The sequence below is a fragment of the Gracilinanus agilis genome, chromosome 3 (assembly GCF_016433145.1).
Source record: "Gracilinanus agilis isolate LMUSP501 chromosome 3, AgileGrace, whole genome shotgun sequence".
In the NCBI taxonomy this organism is placed as follows: domain Eukaryota; kingdom Metazoa; phylum Chordata; class Mammalia; order Didelphimorphia; family Didelphidae; genus Gracilinanus; species Gracilinanus agilis.
In genome coordinates this window covers 133283470-133300343 of record NC_058132.1, presented here as the reverse complement: position 1 = coordinate 133300343, position 16874 = coordinate 133283470, and the positions used below count along the sequence as shown (strand labels likewise).

Below are 16874 nucleotides of genomic sequence, written 5' to 3'. Positions count from 1 at the left end.
AAAGGAAAGACTTTAAAACCAAGCAAGAGTTAGAGAAAATTACAAAATATAAATTAAATGGTTTTGATTATATTAAATTAAAAAGCTTTTGTACAAACAAAAACAATGTAGTCAAAATCAGAAGGGAAACAACAAATTGGGAAAAAATCTTTATAACGAAAAACTCTGACAGGGGTCTAATTACTCAAATATACAAGGAGTTAAAGCAATTGTATAAAAAATCAAGCCATTCCCCAATTGATAAATGGGCAAGAGACATGAATAGGCAATTTTCAGGTAAAGAAATCAAAAGTATCAGTAAGTACATGAGAAAGTGTTCCAAATCTCTAATAATTAGAGAAATGCAAATCAAAACAACTCTGAGGTATCACCTCACACCTAGCAGATTGGCTAAAATGAAAGAAGGGGAGAGTAATGAATGTTGAAGGGGATGTGGCAAAACTGGGACATTAATGCATTGCTGGTGGAGTTGTGAACTGATCCAGCCATTCTGGCTGGCAATTTGGAATCATGCTCAAGGGGCTATAAAAGAATGCCTGCCCTTTGATCCAGCCATACTATTGTTGGGTTTGTACCCCAAAGAGATCATAGATAAACAGACTTGTATGAAAATATTTATAGCTGCTCTTTTTGTGGTGGCAACAAACTGGAAAAGGAGGGTATGTCCTTCAATTGGGGAATGGCTGAACAAACTGTGGTATATGCTGGTGATGGAATACTATTGTGCTAAAAGGAATAATAAACTGGAGGAGTTCCAGGCGAACTGGGGAGACCTCCAGGAACAGATGCAGAGCAAAAGGAGCAGAGCCAGAAGAACATTGTACACAGAGACTGATATACTGTGGTAAAATCGAATGTAATGGACCTCTGTACCAGCAGCAATGCAATGACCCAGGACACCTCTGAGGGACGTATGGTAAAGAACGCTACCTACATTCAGAGGAAGAACTGCAGGAGAGGAAACATTTAAGAAAAGCAACTACTTGAACGCATGGGTCGGGGTGGACATGATTGGGGATGTGGACTTGAAACTACCACACCAATGCAACCACCAACAATTTGGAAATAGGTCTTGATCAAGGACACATGATAAAACCAGTGGAAATGTGCATTGGCCATGGGTGAGGGGAGTGCGGGGGGTGAAGGGGAAAGTAGGAGCATGAATCATGTAACCATGTTAAAAATGATTATTAATAAATGTTTAAATTAAAAAAAAAGCTTTGAATATACTAAAAAAAAAAAAAAAGGTATTTTACTAGAGTTGGACCTAGACATAATGAAAGGATCTGAGCAGTAATCAGAGGGTGGATTCCATTACAAGCATTGGGGATATTATAGAAAAAGACATTGTACAGAATCAAATAGAATAGGATCAGAAAAGAGGTAGTCCAATTTGACTAAAATATAAAGTATGAGAAAGGGAATAATGTGAAATAAAGAGGGAGAACTAAGTTTAATTCTGTGGGGCCTTGAATTCTTGTTAAGTATTTTTGTTAAATATTTGCATCCTATTTGCTGATTGAGGAACCACAGAAGATTTTTGAGTAAGGAAATGACATGAGCTATGCAATAGAAAGATTAATTTTAACAGTGCTTTGTAGGAAGGATTAGAGAGGAGATCCTAGAAGCAGAAAGACAAGGTAAGTGGCTATTAATAATAGTCCAGGTGAGAGTCTATGAGGGCCTCAATTAAGTGGGTTGACAGCATGAAAGAGGAGAAAAATTCAAGAGCATCTAGGGAGGTAGAATAGAATCAATTGACAACTCATTGAATGTAAGAAAGAGTGAAAGGAAGAGGAAAGAGACAAAGATGATTCTCAGATTTCAATCAAAGATAGACAGGAAGAGGATCAGTGGATCATTGGATAGAGTTGGGTCTAGAGATGGGATGTATTAGGTCAAAATCCAGCCTCAGACACTTCCTAGTTGTGTGACCCTGGGCAGCTCACTTAACCCTCTAGTCTTTTCCACTCTTCTGCCTTGGAACCAAGGCACAGTATTGATTCTGAGACTAAAGGTAAGGTTTTTTTTAAAGGGTTGGGGAGAACAGGAGAATGGCCATTCCCTCAACAAAGATAGTGAAATACCAAGAACAAAAGGTTTTGGGAAATAAAGATGAATTACTATAACACACTGCAAGTCAAAGAGAATAGGGACTGAAAGACCACCTTTGATAGAGTAGTTTAGTACAGCAGTGGGGACTAAATGAAGAGAATGGTAAGGAAAGGGGACGAGGTAGTCAAATTTTTTTAAGGGGTACAAAAAGGATGACTGTCAGGGAGGCAATGATTGATAGATCAAGGTTGGAAAGAAATAAGAAGAAATGGCATTAAGGGCATGGGTTGAAAAGTTAGCCTTAGAATCCAATCATCTTTTTTGGGTTGTTAGGTGGCACAGTAGATAGACTTCCAGGTCTGGAGATACGAAGTTCTGAATTCAAATCTGACCTCAGAAACTGAACAGGACAAGTCACTTAATGCTGTTTTTCTTAATGTCCTTGTCTGTAAAATGAGAAAGATGAGCCGGAGAAAGAAATGGCAAACCATTCTAGAATCTTTGCCAAGAAACCCCAAATGAGGTCATGAAGACTTGGACACAACTGAACTTTTCTTTTGCAAGTTCTGTACATTTGTATTCTTTCAAATGAATGAGATCAAGGAGAAGAGCTCAATAATTTGAGGAGGCCAATGAAATTCATGCTCCTTATTATATTAAAACTACAGCACTTCATTAGTGACCCCTTACTCTAAACCAAGGCACTTCAACAAAGGTGCCATTTCATGGTTTGGTGATAATTTATTGAAGAACATGACAAAAGCTGTTTTTTCTTAAACTCAACTATTTTTAAAAAGAAATACAGGAATTCAGTTAGACTCTCAATTCTACTTAGTTCTTTGAAATTGTTTAATTTTGCAAGATTATCAAATAAAAAGGCAGTACATATTTCTATTGGAATTAGATGTCCTCAAGGAAAAATTTTCTTCATGAGATACTATTGAGAAAACAGTTATATCTACCCCTTCCTTTTTTAAGAAGAGAATTAATATCAGTTTCTTATAAAAAAAAACATGCTGCCCAAATGACAAAGTCAGTAAACCACAAAAGTTTTTTTTTTTTTGTGAAGTTACTTTGTACCATTTCCTATCACAAACATTCTAAAAAGAACTTTGAAGGCCAATGAAAGCTACTGGATCTCTTAATAACTAAAATACAGTCACTTAGTTCTGCTCTCCTCTACCAATAACTTGCCTCTCCTTATATCTTTAGTGTTAGCACTCATGATGCAAAATGCATCCCCCTCCATTACTTCCTCTGGCCTCAAAAATGTATGTTTTATTTCTGGGAAATGATTTGGCCACATAGAAGTAAATTGAAAATATGTACAGTACAAAATAAATACAGATGACTTCTATGGAATGGGACAGAGCTGTTCTTTCTCATATCCTCTTCATCTCCTTTGATCGGTCAACTGGGTTGATATACTCTTTGCTCTTCAAAGCGGCTGCTAGATTTTCTGCCCTATGCATCAATTTCAGCAGAAGATGCCACTTACTATTGTACTGAAATAATCAGGAGAATTCCCTAAATACTTTCCCTCCATCTGGAAACTTCCCTGTGTCTTTTCCCATTCTGTCTTCCTTCTCTCCTGACTCAGTGAGATAGCTCTTTTCCTCATCAAGGCCTGCTCCTTTCCCTTGTCTACATCAAGCCAGACCTTCTTGCCTTTTGTAAAACCTCATTCCATTATCCTTTCTTTTTTAACTCTTACCTTTTGTCTTGGAGTCAATACCGTGTATTGACTCCAAGGCAGAAGAGTGGTAAGGGTAGGCAATGGGGGTCAAGGGACTTGCCCAGGGCACACAGCTGGGAAGTGTCTGAGGCCAGACTTGAACCTAGGACCTCCCATCTCTAGGCCTGGCTTTCAATCCACTGAGCTACCCAGCTGCCCCATCCTCTTTCTCTTCTATAACTTCAATCTCTTATTTTCCACTGGATCCTTTCTTCCTGCCTACAAACATATTCAAGTTTCCCCTGTCCTAAAACAAAAAAAAATCTTTCCTTAACATTACTTTGCTTTCATATTTATTATTGGCTTTCTTTTCTTCTTTCCCCTCTAAACTTCTTGAATAAGCAATCTTTACTTCTTGTCATCACTAAATCATTTATTTCTTAATCTCTTGAAATCAGACTTCTCTCTACTTTACTAAAACCACTCTCTCTCTAAACTAACCCATGATCTAATTGTTAAATCAAATGTCTTTTCTCAGTTCTTCTTAGTAGCTATAACATTTGATATTATTGTTTACCTGTTTAGTTTTTATGTTCTCTATTTATTTGACTTCCTTGTAATTTTTCTACCTGGTTTCCTTTTTTTCTTCTTACTGTTTCTCTTCTATCTCCTTTAATAACTTCTTTTGCTTCTACTGAACCATATATGTATGCAGGTTTTCCTTCTGGTTCTATTCTTGGCCATCTTCCTTTCTTTCTCTTTACTCTATTCCTTCATAATCTCATCCATCTCTATAGCTTTAATCAACACATCTGTGAGAATGACTTCTGAATTTTTCTACCTTCAACCCTGAGCATTTCCTGAGTATTGAAATCTGCATTTCCAAATGGTTTTTCCATCTAGATTTTAAGGTATACCTCAAAGCCAACAATCCAAAATTGAACTAATTTTCATCCTCCACTCACCAAATTCAGCATCTCATTTTGGCTTCTACTGGATAGGTTATAAAGAAAATTGAATTCAAGTTTTATTGCTTTGGTAAATCATTTTGGAACAAGTCCTTATAAGGAGGGATTATTTCATTTTTTATATTTAAGTTTTTAGCAATGTTATTGTCTGGTATCTCTTTATGTGTAAAGTAAGGAAAGCATTTTTCATTGACCTCCTTTCTCTCTAGATGATCAAGATGATATTATAAAGTTCTAAAGAAATATATTAGATCATAACTTAGAAAGTTAATTATGCAGGTAGAAATAAAGAAGATCTCCAGTTTAAAAAAACTCAAAACAAAACACGAAAAAAAAACAATTGCTAGGATCCTTAGTGATGTTTCTCATTGAAATTCTACTCATATAGCAATGATATTTTACCTTTTGGAAACATTTTTTCAGATGACAAATTTATGCATTAAAAAATAGACTACCAGTTAACTGATTTTCTCAATACATTATAATGAAATCCATGACTTTATACATGGGAACAAAATGGCTCCCTCCCTCAAATGTTCTCTGAAATCCAGCAATGTGAGTTCCTAAATATATGGAATACGTTCAATGGCTCTTATGAACCTATTCTATGTAATAAGCAAAATTGCCCTTCTGTGATCTTCTCAAGAGTCTATGTCAGTGCTGAATATTGAAAATGAGGAGTTTTTATGGTTCTTCTTGTGGGGCTATTAGATCATTCATTCATTCAACAAAATGTTTGTTGAATGATAGGACACTGTGCTGGGTGCTCCTTTTCTGTCTTTCGTAATTAATAGTTTAAGAAAAGATAGTGTGGAGGAGTTGAAAGAAGAGGGAATGAGAAGCCAAGAGATGTTGGTTCTTGTTATGTACTGCACTAAGTTAGTGATCTTGGGCAAATCATTCCTTCTTTGTCTGAGCTTGTTTCCTCATCTTTAAAATGCTGGTGTTGGGCTTTTAAAAAAATAAAACTTTTTTGGTCATTTCTAGTTCTAAGATTCTCTGAGTACCAACTTCAATTGAAGGTACCCAGTTTCCCATGAAATACTATTATCAACTTTTACTCTTCCTTCATCTTCCATGCCCAATCAGTTGTTATTTTTGCAGCTTTTATACCTCTCTCTTCCTTTCCAATTCTTCTTCTACTCTATTAATTTATGTCCTTATTGCATATTAGTTGAAATTTGGTGGTTACTTACAAACCAGTTTCCTATCTTTTCTCCAACCTACTGTCAGATTAATCTTCTTCATCTAGTCATGTCAGTCCACTGGTGTTACCCATCCCTCCCTCCCCAGCCACCTGTAACAAACTCTACTAAATAAAATCCAAACATTTTTGTGTGGCACTTAAGGCCTTACAAAATGTATTATGTTTATCTTTTAAAAATTATTAATAAATTTGTTACACTAAAATTCATAATTTTCATAAATTCATAAAATTCATAACTTATCTTTCCAGCCTTAACTTCCACTACTCTCCTTATACTTTACACTCCAGAAAAACCATACTCACTTGTTTCATAAACTATCCCATGCTATATTACTTCTTTGCCTTTACTTATGTTATATTCTTTATCTGGAATGTATTCCTTCCACTCTCACTGCTTCCTGATGAAATACTACTCACCTTTCAAGATGTAGCTAAAATGCTACTTCTTCCCTGTAGGTCTTCTTTGACCTCCCTACTTAAAAGAGATTGCTTCTTAATTCAGTAAATATTTATAAAGTGTCTACTTATAAGATCCAGTACAAGGCACAGAGAAACAGAAACAAAAAAGCCCTTAAGATTACTTTCAACTGGAGGATAACTATTCTAACTAGCAGTTAATTTGTATCTTCTATAACATGTCCCTACCCATACATCTGTTGTAAGGTTTGGATGTCAACTAACATTTATTAGGCACCTACCATGTGCCAACTGCTTTTCTAATAAACACTGGGGATTCAAAGAAAGGCATGAAATAGTTCCTGAACTCCAGAAGCTCACATTCTAATAGGGAAAACAACATGCAAGCAACTATGTACAAACAAGATAGAGAAATGATGAATTGCAGATAGTTTTAAAAGGAAGGAACTAAGATTAAGGGTATGATTGATATTGGCAAAAAAGATCTCCATCAGTTGATATTATGGCCAATGAGGACAGTCATAGAGTCAAGTTTAAAGCCACACAATAGTGCTCACATGAATTCCTGTATAATTCAATCACAAAAGTATACTTTTAGTAGTATAAATTTAGATCTGCTGTCCAGGATTATGGCTGAAATTTCCAAAAATAAAAGTTACATCATATCACTCAACTTTAACACACATTACAAATTTCTTAAATGTTCAGTATTTTCTAGACAAAGGTTCTTAAAGTATGAGCTAGGGACTCCCAGGTCAAAATTATCTTCTTAATATTAATAAGACATTTTAATTTCTAATATGGTAAATATTGATAGATACAACCCACATTTTTAAAAGAAAGCTCTAAGAAAAGTCTTTAATAATTTTGGAGACTGAGGCAGCTAGGTGGTTCAGTGGATAGAGAGCTAGGCCCAGGGATGGGAGGTCCTGGGTTCAAATATGACCCCTTTCCAGTTGTTCGACCCTGGGCAATTCACTTAACACCAATTGACTAGCCCTTATTGCTCTTTTTGCCTTGAAACAGATATTTAGTATCAATTCTAAGACAGTAAGGTTTAAAAAAAATTTTTTTGAGATTGTTAAGGGATCTCAGACCAAAAAAGTTTCAAATAGTTATTCTATGTAATGCAGATAAAGAGAGGAGATATTAGAGTCAGGAGGAACTGAGGTCAAAGCTTGCCTCTGACATATGTTAGTTACGTTATTATGAGTAAGTTACCTAACTTCTCAATAAAATAGAACAGAACACAGAAAATGTTAGTATGTGGTTTTCTAAGCCAATAAACAACCTGTAGGGATGCGTATGTACTGTTTGGTGGCTCTCATTTCTATTTGAATTTAGTACCCACTACTCTAGGCAACTCTCTAAGGCTGTTATCAATTAATTTTCTAGACTCTTCTCCCTGGACCCCCAAAACAAAAATCCCCCAAACTCAAGAACAATGCCAGTTGGTCTAGAAATCTATGGCTATGGGCAGGACTATAGAGCAGGTGGTTTATGATGTTTTTTGAATATGTTTGAAAAAGAGGTACTTCAGAGCTCAAAATGTTCTAGTACCTAATTTATGCTTCAGTGTGACAATTGCTGGGTGTGGTTCTTTTGTTTTACACATTTTGTCCTGGTTATAAGCTCTTTGGGGAAGAAAACAAACCACACTAACCAAAAATATGCTGTAACCCTTTCAAGTATCTAAGGATACAAAAGGAAGATGGATTGCATTTTTGCTCACTTATTTCACTTCCAGTTTGGAGTCCGCTCCTCCAATATCAACTCAAGGTTAAAATTATGAAGCGTTCTTTACATGGCCCATTAAACAGTCTGCTCACTAAACTGATATAGAAGGTTGTCTTTTAAATAAACTCTAGAGTACACATGAATGATTTTAAAACACCTACAAAACCAAGAAGTTTGTTATTTAGGAAAAAAAAAGCCCATCCCAACTGAAACGATTGTCAAATATTGCTCCTGTTTTTGCTTCAGTGGCTGAATTTAGAACTCAATTGTTATAGCAAAAGGAGAACCCGCTTATGTCACAGTATCATGAGAAAGGGTCGAGTCTTTTCTGGACATGAACCATGTCAAAATTGACTAGGAATGATAAATCATTCAGAGAATAGAAAATAAAAGGCCATGGCAGCAATGCTGCCATATTGAGCATATTTCTTAATGTAAAATAGAAGACACAAGAGAGATAATGTAGCCTGGTGAATGAATGGATTCTTAGAACAAGGAAGATCTGAAATAAACCTAGTCTCTTCAACAGCCTGGCTGTCTGACACTGGCCAAATTGTCTAATCTTTCTGTGTTTCAGGCAACTCTCTTAAGATTGTAAGTTGCAGAACAATGGTCTATCAGCATTGGTAAAATAAATTTCCTTACCAGAAGTGCCCTACACTCAGATTACCCCTCCCAGTCCAAAACCAAAACAAAGATAGAGCCTACAGGCTTTCTATGATGGATGATTTATTCTTGACACTAGTGATATGCTCAATTATATTTAACTAATATTTATTAGGCATTTGTTATGCGAAAAACCTAATGATGTCAGAGTATCAAACTTTTGAGCACCATTATACTAGATCTCTTAAGACAAAGCCAAACAAAATACTTTATGCTTCAAACAGTGAAAGTAAAAGTAAAAATAAATTACTTTAAAAGTTATAAATGAAATGAAAGAAAAAGATAAAATAAAAATGAACTGTCGATTATGTTTGTTCTCTACTCTGTTATATCTCTGTTTTCTGATAGTAGTTTCTTAACCTCAGGTCCATGGACTCCCAAGAGACCAGGGAATAAATTTCAAAGGGAATCTGGAAGAAAAAAAGTTACATCTTTATTTTTAGCATTTCCTTCAATTAGGACTTTTTTTTGAGGGAAGAATATTCTTCTGAACAGGAACCCATAAGTTCCACCAGAATATCTTGTCCTCAAGAGGACATCTAGTCTGATCTTCATATTTAAAAGATAAAGGAATTGAGGCCAAGGAATATAATAAGTGACTTGCCCAAGGTGATACAAATAGTAATTATCACAGGTGTAGGATTTGACCCAGGCTCTCTATTTCATGTGCCTTTTTACTGAAACTAATGCCTCTCATTGGAACTATGACACTATTGAAATTACAGTAAATTTATAAGCAGCTATACTTTGTAGGGTTGGCAAAAGGAGAGAGTTGTCCTGAGTACAAAGCAAGGATTTTGGGAGAGGGAGGCCCAAGATGTATGTCTATTGCAAAATTTTGCCTAGGGACTCATAATCTAAAGCCGCACCACTAAGTACGAACTCTTACAGTTGTAAGATATATCAGTTCAAGCAAGTGAGGCTGTCCACCTTCATACCTTAATATCCTGTGTATATTTCCCAATATCATGATATAATCACCTGGCTGAAGTTTCCCTTTTTAATATAAATATATTCTAAATGTATTCACCTTAGAATAGATGAAAAAGAAACTAACAGAGTAGGATGGTCTGTTCTTTATATTATGGAAAAAGAAAGTACTCTGATCTAAAGTAGATGAAAAGGCTTAATTGGTATTGTCCTGTGATTTTTGTAATCACACAATATATTAGCGTTTTAATGATGTTCCTTTTTATAGTTTAGATTTTACTTTTGATCATAGTGTACATTAAAGTCACAATCTAATGTTTACATCATATCACAGGATGCTACTGTTGACACTCAGAGAAGGAGAACTTGTTTTGACAAGACAAGAACTCATTCAAATTTGGTGGAATTAGAGTTTCTAATGAAACTCAAACTTTTCAGTGTTTTGAGTTAATTTTTGGCAGCATATAGCTTCCTGTATCTAAGAGAAATTACTTTAAAATTAGACCATAAAAAAAGATCAAAAGACTTGGACATCAATTAGCTTGCAACCCATCTAAATATTGTTTTGTGCGTGGAAAAGGAATCAGACATATGGATTAAATTTCCATTAAAACAACAGAAGGGTTTAAAAATGAAGGGGAAAAAAGAGTTTTGGGAAATTCATTTGACTTTTCTCACACCTTCAGACTTCTAAAAAGAAGCTCAAGCTGATTACAGACACCAAAGGCTAGAGAGAATGCTCTTCACTAGAGAATTTGTTGATGGAGTTGGTTCAGTTACAAGGACAGCTGATTAAGAAAAGACAGATGACAGAACACCTGCCATTCCACTCATCTTAGACAAAGCTCAATTACATTTTGCGTCTATAATAGGTCTAAACACACACACACACACACACACACACACACACACACACACACACATTGGCCATTGGCTTCTGCTGCAGGAAAGAAACCTAATATAAGACTATAACTATTAGATTTCCCCCCCATTCTATATAATAACATTACTCTGGATTATTTATTGAACACAATAAGCAGTTTGAGTGACATATGGCATCCATCTTCCCATCTCTCTCTCTCTCTTCCCCCATTGTTTTTTTCTTATTTGGCCACTTGTACATGTGGCAAAGACCTGTAGATAATGTGTTTAGAGGATGTGGCAGGAACAATTTAGAGGCCCTGCCACCAGAAGGCTGGGTAACTTTTTCCTTAAAAGGTAGCATATACCCATCCTTGAAACTTGATTGAATTTAAGTGGACTAAAAGACTACTGTAGCTTCTTTGGTGGCCTAACTACAAAACCCAGGGAATAAAAAGTTACCAGGCACCTCTCAGGCTTCTGATTAGCAGATCATCACTGGCAATACAGAAGAGAAGAGAGATGTACTGACCAAATCAATGCTGAATATTGTTTCTTTAATGTTAAAACACGGTAACTATCAGATACTTTATAAGTGTCTCATTTTTTACATCCTAGAAGTTGAATTGCCAGACTGGTCTTAATCAGGCTAGACTACCAGAGGGGCACGATAGGTTGACTCTTCTCAAAAACCAAATGGAAAATCCTAGAAAATTTTTGCTATGCATGGACACAGAGTGGAAAATTAAGGGAGAAATCATAAGGGCTGAGAGTCTGAAAGAACCTCAGAGTTTATCTACTTTAACCTCCTCATTTTTATAGATGAGAAATCTGAGGCCACAAAGTTTAAATAACTTGTTCAGGGGTCATAGAGGTAGTAAATTTCAGAGGCAGGACTTTTGTACCATGTAGCAATGCCATATTAGATGGTAATGATGCATCTTTAAGTATGAAAAACCACTTAAATCTGGGGATCCTATAGCCTCTTTGGATGTCTCCTGACTTCCTTCCAGTGTCGTTCAACATTAGCTCTAGAAAGTATTGATTCATTTTTGTACCTCTACAGGGACCACATAATCAGAATGGACAGTGAGGCTTTTGCAAATGATATCCATCATCTATCCCAACTATAATATTGCTATAGAATCAATAAAAGGAAGAATAATGGCCAAATGGTCATTAGCAAAAATTCTAATAAAAAACAATTCATGGTAGGTCCTGTATACCTCTAAAGCCAGGTTTCCCAGAGTATGTGCAGTGAGGAGAAGAGTGTGTGTAGTCATTACCAGAAGGAAGAAGACATCAGACTTAACAAAATAAAAGCTTGACAGACAGCTGTAGAGAAAATGTCAGAGATGGACCAACATCTATTTGGCTAACAAGAACTCGGCTCAGTAGAAAACAGCTATTTCTAAGAGGGCCTTAGACAAATCCAGTCCAGGCGTGAAGTCACAGGTCAATAGCTGGAAGAGAGATATGCAGAATGGTGTTCAAAGGGAGGATTTATTGAGTTCAAGACCTTCAGGCCTTGTATCTTCCTCCTTTCCAGCTGCCAAAGGTCTGTTTCCAGGCAGGGATGGGGAACACAGTAAAGTATTCCCTAGAACTTTCTTAAACAGTATAAAAGAAGATCCCTTACCACCAAACTAAGGCACTGCTAGATTACTTAATTCAAAGATAATGTTTACACACTCCCAATGTCTATGCTTACAAGAATGGGCTTCAGAACTGAAGTTGACCGTGTACAGAATTCTTAGCCAATAGTTTAATAATAACTACCCCAAAAATATCTGTCAAATGGGTACATGTCCCACAAAAGAAAAAGTGAAATAAACACAATAAGTGTCCATTCCACAGCCGCAAACTATCTTTCTCCAACGAGATTGGTATGTTTTCAGGTATGATGAAATCAAGTAGGTAGAGGTCCTAAACTCCCTACCAATTTTTTTTTGCAGAGATAATTGGAAAGGTCCTGCTGTCTATAAAATAGAGCTTTGCTGGGATTGGAGGTACATACCTATAATCCTTGCTAAAAGGAGGGAGGCTGAGGCTTATGGAACTCTTGAGTTCAGGAGCTCTGAGTTGCAGTGGAGCTAAATACCATAATGAGTAAGCATTAAAAACCAGCACAAATTTGGCAAGCACCTGGTTGAAGAGAGCTACTAGACTTTCTAAGGAGCAGTAAACTAGTTCAGGTCAGAAAAAATGGCAGGTTAAAGCTTGGGCCCAGGATTGGCTACTATACTTCCAGGATGAATGTCAAAAAAAAATGAAAACAAAATAAAAAATTACATTAAAAATAGAGCTTTACAACTGATCCCTAATATTGGGAGAGAGAGATATTCTTTTATTTTCCTAGAAATAAGGCACAATATTGAAGCATTCCTGATAGAACTATATGCATTCACTTAGAATTCCCACTAAGGTATAAATGACCCCTATCAAAACTTCTTTTGAGAGAAGATTTTGATAGGGTCAATAGAGAGGGCATTTGATGCCCTGAATGGTTGGCTGAGCAGGGCACTGGAGAATGCCTGAAGAACAGAGGATGATGACACACACATTTAGCTTAGGTTTTGTGCTGAAGAGGACTTTCTCATAACAAGTAACTCAAAGAAATAGGTATAGGCTACATTTAGTCCATGAGGTTTTCCCTCTTTGGGGCAATGAGAGTGCTGGTCATGAGGCATTGATCTTAGAACTTTTCACATGCCTCAAAGTTCCCCAATTTTTTTTAGCTCATTAATGATTACATGCTGACATGTACACTCTGTCTCAGATTGAAGCATCTAAGATGCCATCCTCAGAATATCCATCCCTACGACATAGAAAGTATGGAAATGAGGGGCAAGAAAAATTCCACTAGTAGCTTTTCGACTATGTCATTCAAATAAACCAATACTGATAATTTAACAAGGTAATGAGCATGACAAGTATCTCATCCTATGTTGGCACAAATGCCAAAAAAAGCTTAAAAAATACAAAAAAAAAACCCCAAGCATAATCAGACCCATTGGGATTCAGAAGCTCATCAGGTGAAGAGGGAATGTGGTACAATATAGTGGGAAAAGAAATGGCTTTGAGTTCAGGAGAAAATTGGGTTTAAATTCAGCTTCAGATGCTTCCTAAGGGTATGGCAGCCCTTAAAACCTCTCCCAGCCTCTGTTTCCACATCTATTGTGGTGTAGAGTAATAAAATGCTGCACTTGGAGTCATAGAACCTTAGTTCAGATCCCAAATACTGCCATTTAACTACTTGTGTGACCTTAAGTATTAAGTAATTAAGTTACTAAATTCTTTGGGCTTCAGTTTCCTCCTCTATAAAATGAGAGGATTGGACTAGATAATCCCCAAAGTTTCTTCTGACTCTACAGCTTTGATATTTTGAAAGGGAAATAATATCTATTGAACTTACCTCACAAGGTTATTGTGAGGTCATACTGAGAAAGATAAAGCATTTTAAAAAGCTTGAAGTGCAATCCCACTTTGGATTTTATTAATTTTAGTTGTTACAGATTCTTCCTAACATTTCTTTAGCAAAATGAGACTATTTGAACATCATCCACAATTGTTCTTTGAATAGAAGAGGCACTCAATGAATCTTTGTTGAATTGAATTGGAACATGTTGAAGTAGCTAGACGGTGGTCTGGGTCTGGAGTCAAGAAGATCTGAGTTCAACTCCAGCCTTGGATATTTACTAGTCACTTAACTACTGCCTGCCTCAGCCTCCCCAACATTAAATGGGGATAATACTGGCACTACCTTCCAGGGCAGTTTTGAGGACTTAGATGAGATAATATTTGTCCATGCCTGGCCCAAAGTAGGTACTTAATAAATTTTTGTTTCCTTTTTTCCATGCTTCTTTTCTTCATGGATTATCTTCCCTTTTTTCTCCCTTAAAAAGATATCTCTTTTCACTTCCTAAATGCCATTCGACAGATTATGGGTAAACAGATATTAATATTCTGATTAAACATTTTAAAACTTGGTATTAAACCCCAAAGCTTATTGGGCCACAAATAGTTTTATAAAAATAGTTTTATAAAAATATTTTCTATATGGGCCACACTATTACCATACCAAGTAAACATCAAAAATAATTCATAAATAATTTCTATAATGTATATTAAAGTAAACAAAATGAGCCTTCATCACTATTTGGGACCTTCACAACTTATTCCTACATGCAAAATGAAGAGGCATATCCTGGGGAACTTGCTACTTTGGGACAGGAAAGATAAGCTGATGAGGAAGAGGTGGGATTGGGGGTCTTCAGAATTCTGTCTAGACAAATGAGATCCTTTCTATTTCCAGGTCATGCTTAATGCCTGAGGATGGAGGGAGCTGGTTGGAAGCATGAAAAGGCAGCACACTCTTAGCAAACTCTCTGCCTTCCAGTTTAACCAGGGGAGAAGAAATATCCAGTTGGTGAGGGTGGGTGTGTGGAAACAATAAGCAAATCCTCTCATTTCCCTCTGACGTTCCCTCTCTTTCTCTTCCCCTCAAAATGTAGATCTTTCTCATAGAGCAGATGCTCACCACCTTTCCTCACACGTTCTTCTCCTTTGCCATATGCTGCTTTGCACCTTTAGGGTCACAGACACCTCAGGCAAGGCTGACGCTCAAGAGATGATAAAGCCTCAGAAAGCCCTTGCTATGATGGGGCTGTTTGTTTAGACCAGTTTTCATGGCTACTTCAGAGCTCATCAAGCTACTCTTTCATGCCTTCCAACCTTTCCAGCGACATGTGCTGAACATCAGGCTAGGGAGGGGGAGGAGACACCCACTATTTGAAATTCTCAGTGATTTTCTTCAAGGACCTAAGTCACCTCAAAGTCCTAGCCAGTACACCTGACAGGGCAACGGCATGAACCACTGACTGTGCTGAGCCTGGGTAATGAATTGGGGGAGAGGGAGTTCTACTCCTCTTCAGGGTTGCAAAGGATTCTTTGACTCAATAGTTCTCTTCCCCACCTTTCTTTTGATCTGGATTGTACTCATTCTAAGAGGGCGGGGGACTTCTTTTGCTGTCACTGCTCTGAGTGTGCGCCCGTGTGTTCGTTCACTTGAACTCAGAAATCCTCCTGGATTTCCACCAAGCAATCCACCTGTCTCTTCTCCTTCTAGCTCCCAAACACCAAGTGCATCAGTGTTTAAATCTAACCCTGAGGAGAGATTATCCTCTTCTCCCAGTATATGCCCAGTCTTTAAGCTTGCTTTACCGGTATCCGTTCCTGAAGGCAACCTGCCCGGCGCCTAGGGAAGTCTTGACAAAGTTGGGCAAAGGGAAGCGGTTGTGGAGCCCTGGGCAGGCAGTTCAGGAAATTAATTCTATGGGATGCTTAGGAGAAGATGGTAGGGAAAGGGGCACTCGGCGAGCTGGAGGGGGAAGGGGAACAGCTCTCACGCGGGATCTCCTCCAGGTAACCGTGTATCCTGTGCCTCCTGGGGAGCGCAGGCAGCTAGCTGGGGAGCGCAGGAGGCTAGCAGAGGTGCTCACCCTCCTGACAGCCTACTGAAGCTGCAGGAATGGGTTGGCACTGGGGCTGTCAGGGCCGACTGTGGGGGCGCGGAGCAGGGACAGGAGTCCTTAGTTCAGTGTGAGGCTTGGGGGAGGGGAGGGAACGGAAGGAGGGAAGAAAGAGTTAGTAAACACGATACTTAAAAACACACACACACACACACGCACACGCACACACGCACACACAAAACCAAATACACACCAAAAACTTGAGCTAAGAAAATTGAGGGGGGTGGAGTTGCATAGTGCAGGAAGGGGGGACCTATGTCGCCAGAGGTTCGGTCTCCCCCTTCCCCACCCCCCACCCCCAACAAATCTCAGCGGGACTGACCTGCCAGACGTCTCTCTCTGACATTTTTCCACAACAAATCCCAGGCTTTGGAAGTGGAGTCCCGTAACTGCTCACTGATTGATCTCCTGAGCTGGGGTTTCAGAGGTTTCCTCTTGCTGGTCATTTTAGATCCGTCTGCATAACGACCAGGCTCCCCACCGCCACCCCCAGCTCTCTCCCGCAATCTGTCTCTTGGCAATACCGAAAGAGCGCCTCTTTCTCAGAGTCCCAGGACCCGCAGCAGGGGCCACACATGGGTACGCTTAACCAATCTCCTGCACTTGTAATCTCCACACATCAGACAGGCTGGGAGGCGTTTTCACTGGGACAGCACCGCATGGTTAACCTGTACGCTTCATCAACTCTAAGGCTCCATTTCCCCACTTTCCCTCTAGTTCCCTCCTCTCCCGGCTCCTCTGGAGCTGTCTAGAGTCCCTGATTCCTTCTAGGATCTCTCTCTCTCTCTCTCTCTCTCTCTCTCTCTCTCTCTCTCTCTCTCTCTCTC

General features: G+C 38.1%; 1 protein-coding gene across 2 annotated transcripts in view; it reads right to left on the bottom strand.

Annotated features, from left to right (window-relative positions):
• STARD13 (StAR related lipid transfer domain containing 13) overlaps positions 1 to 16874 on the bottom strand; it is a 603909-nt gene that overhangs the window by 293608 nt on the left and 293427 nt on the right. The window contains exon 1 of one of the 2 annotated variants that reach the window (XM_044668266.1): positions 16370 to 16820. The exons of the other annotated variant lie outside the window; for it this stretch is intronic. Coding sequence (XP_044524201.1) covers positions 16370 to 16493 — 124 coding nt within the window. The 5' untranslated portion in view covers positions 16494 to 16820. Of the gene's footprint in view, positions 1 to 16369; positions 16821 to 16874 lie in introns of those variants that run through there. 2 annotated transcript variants of the gene reach the window in all.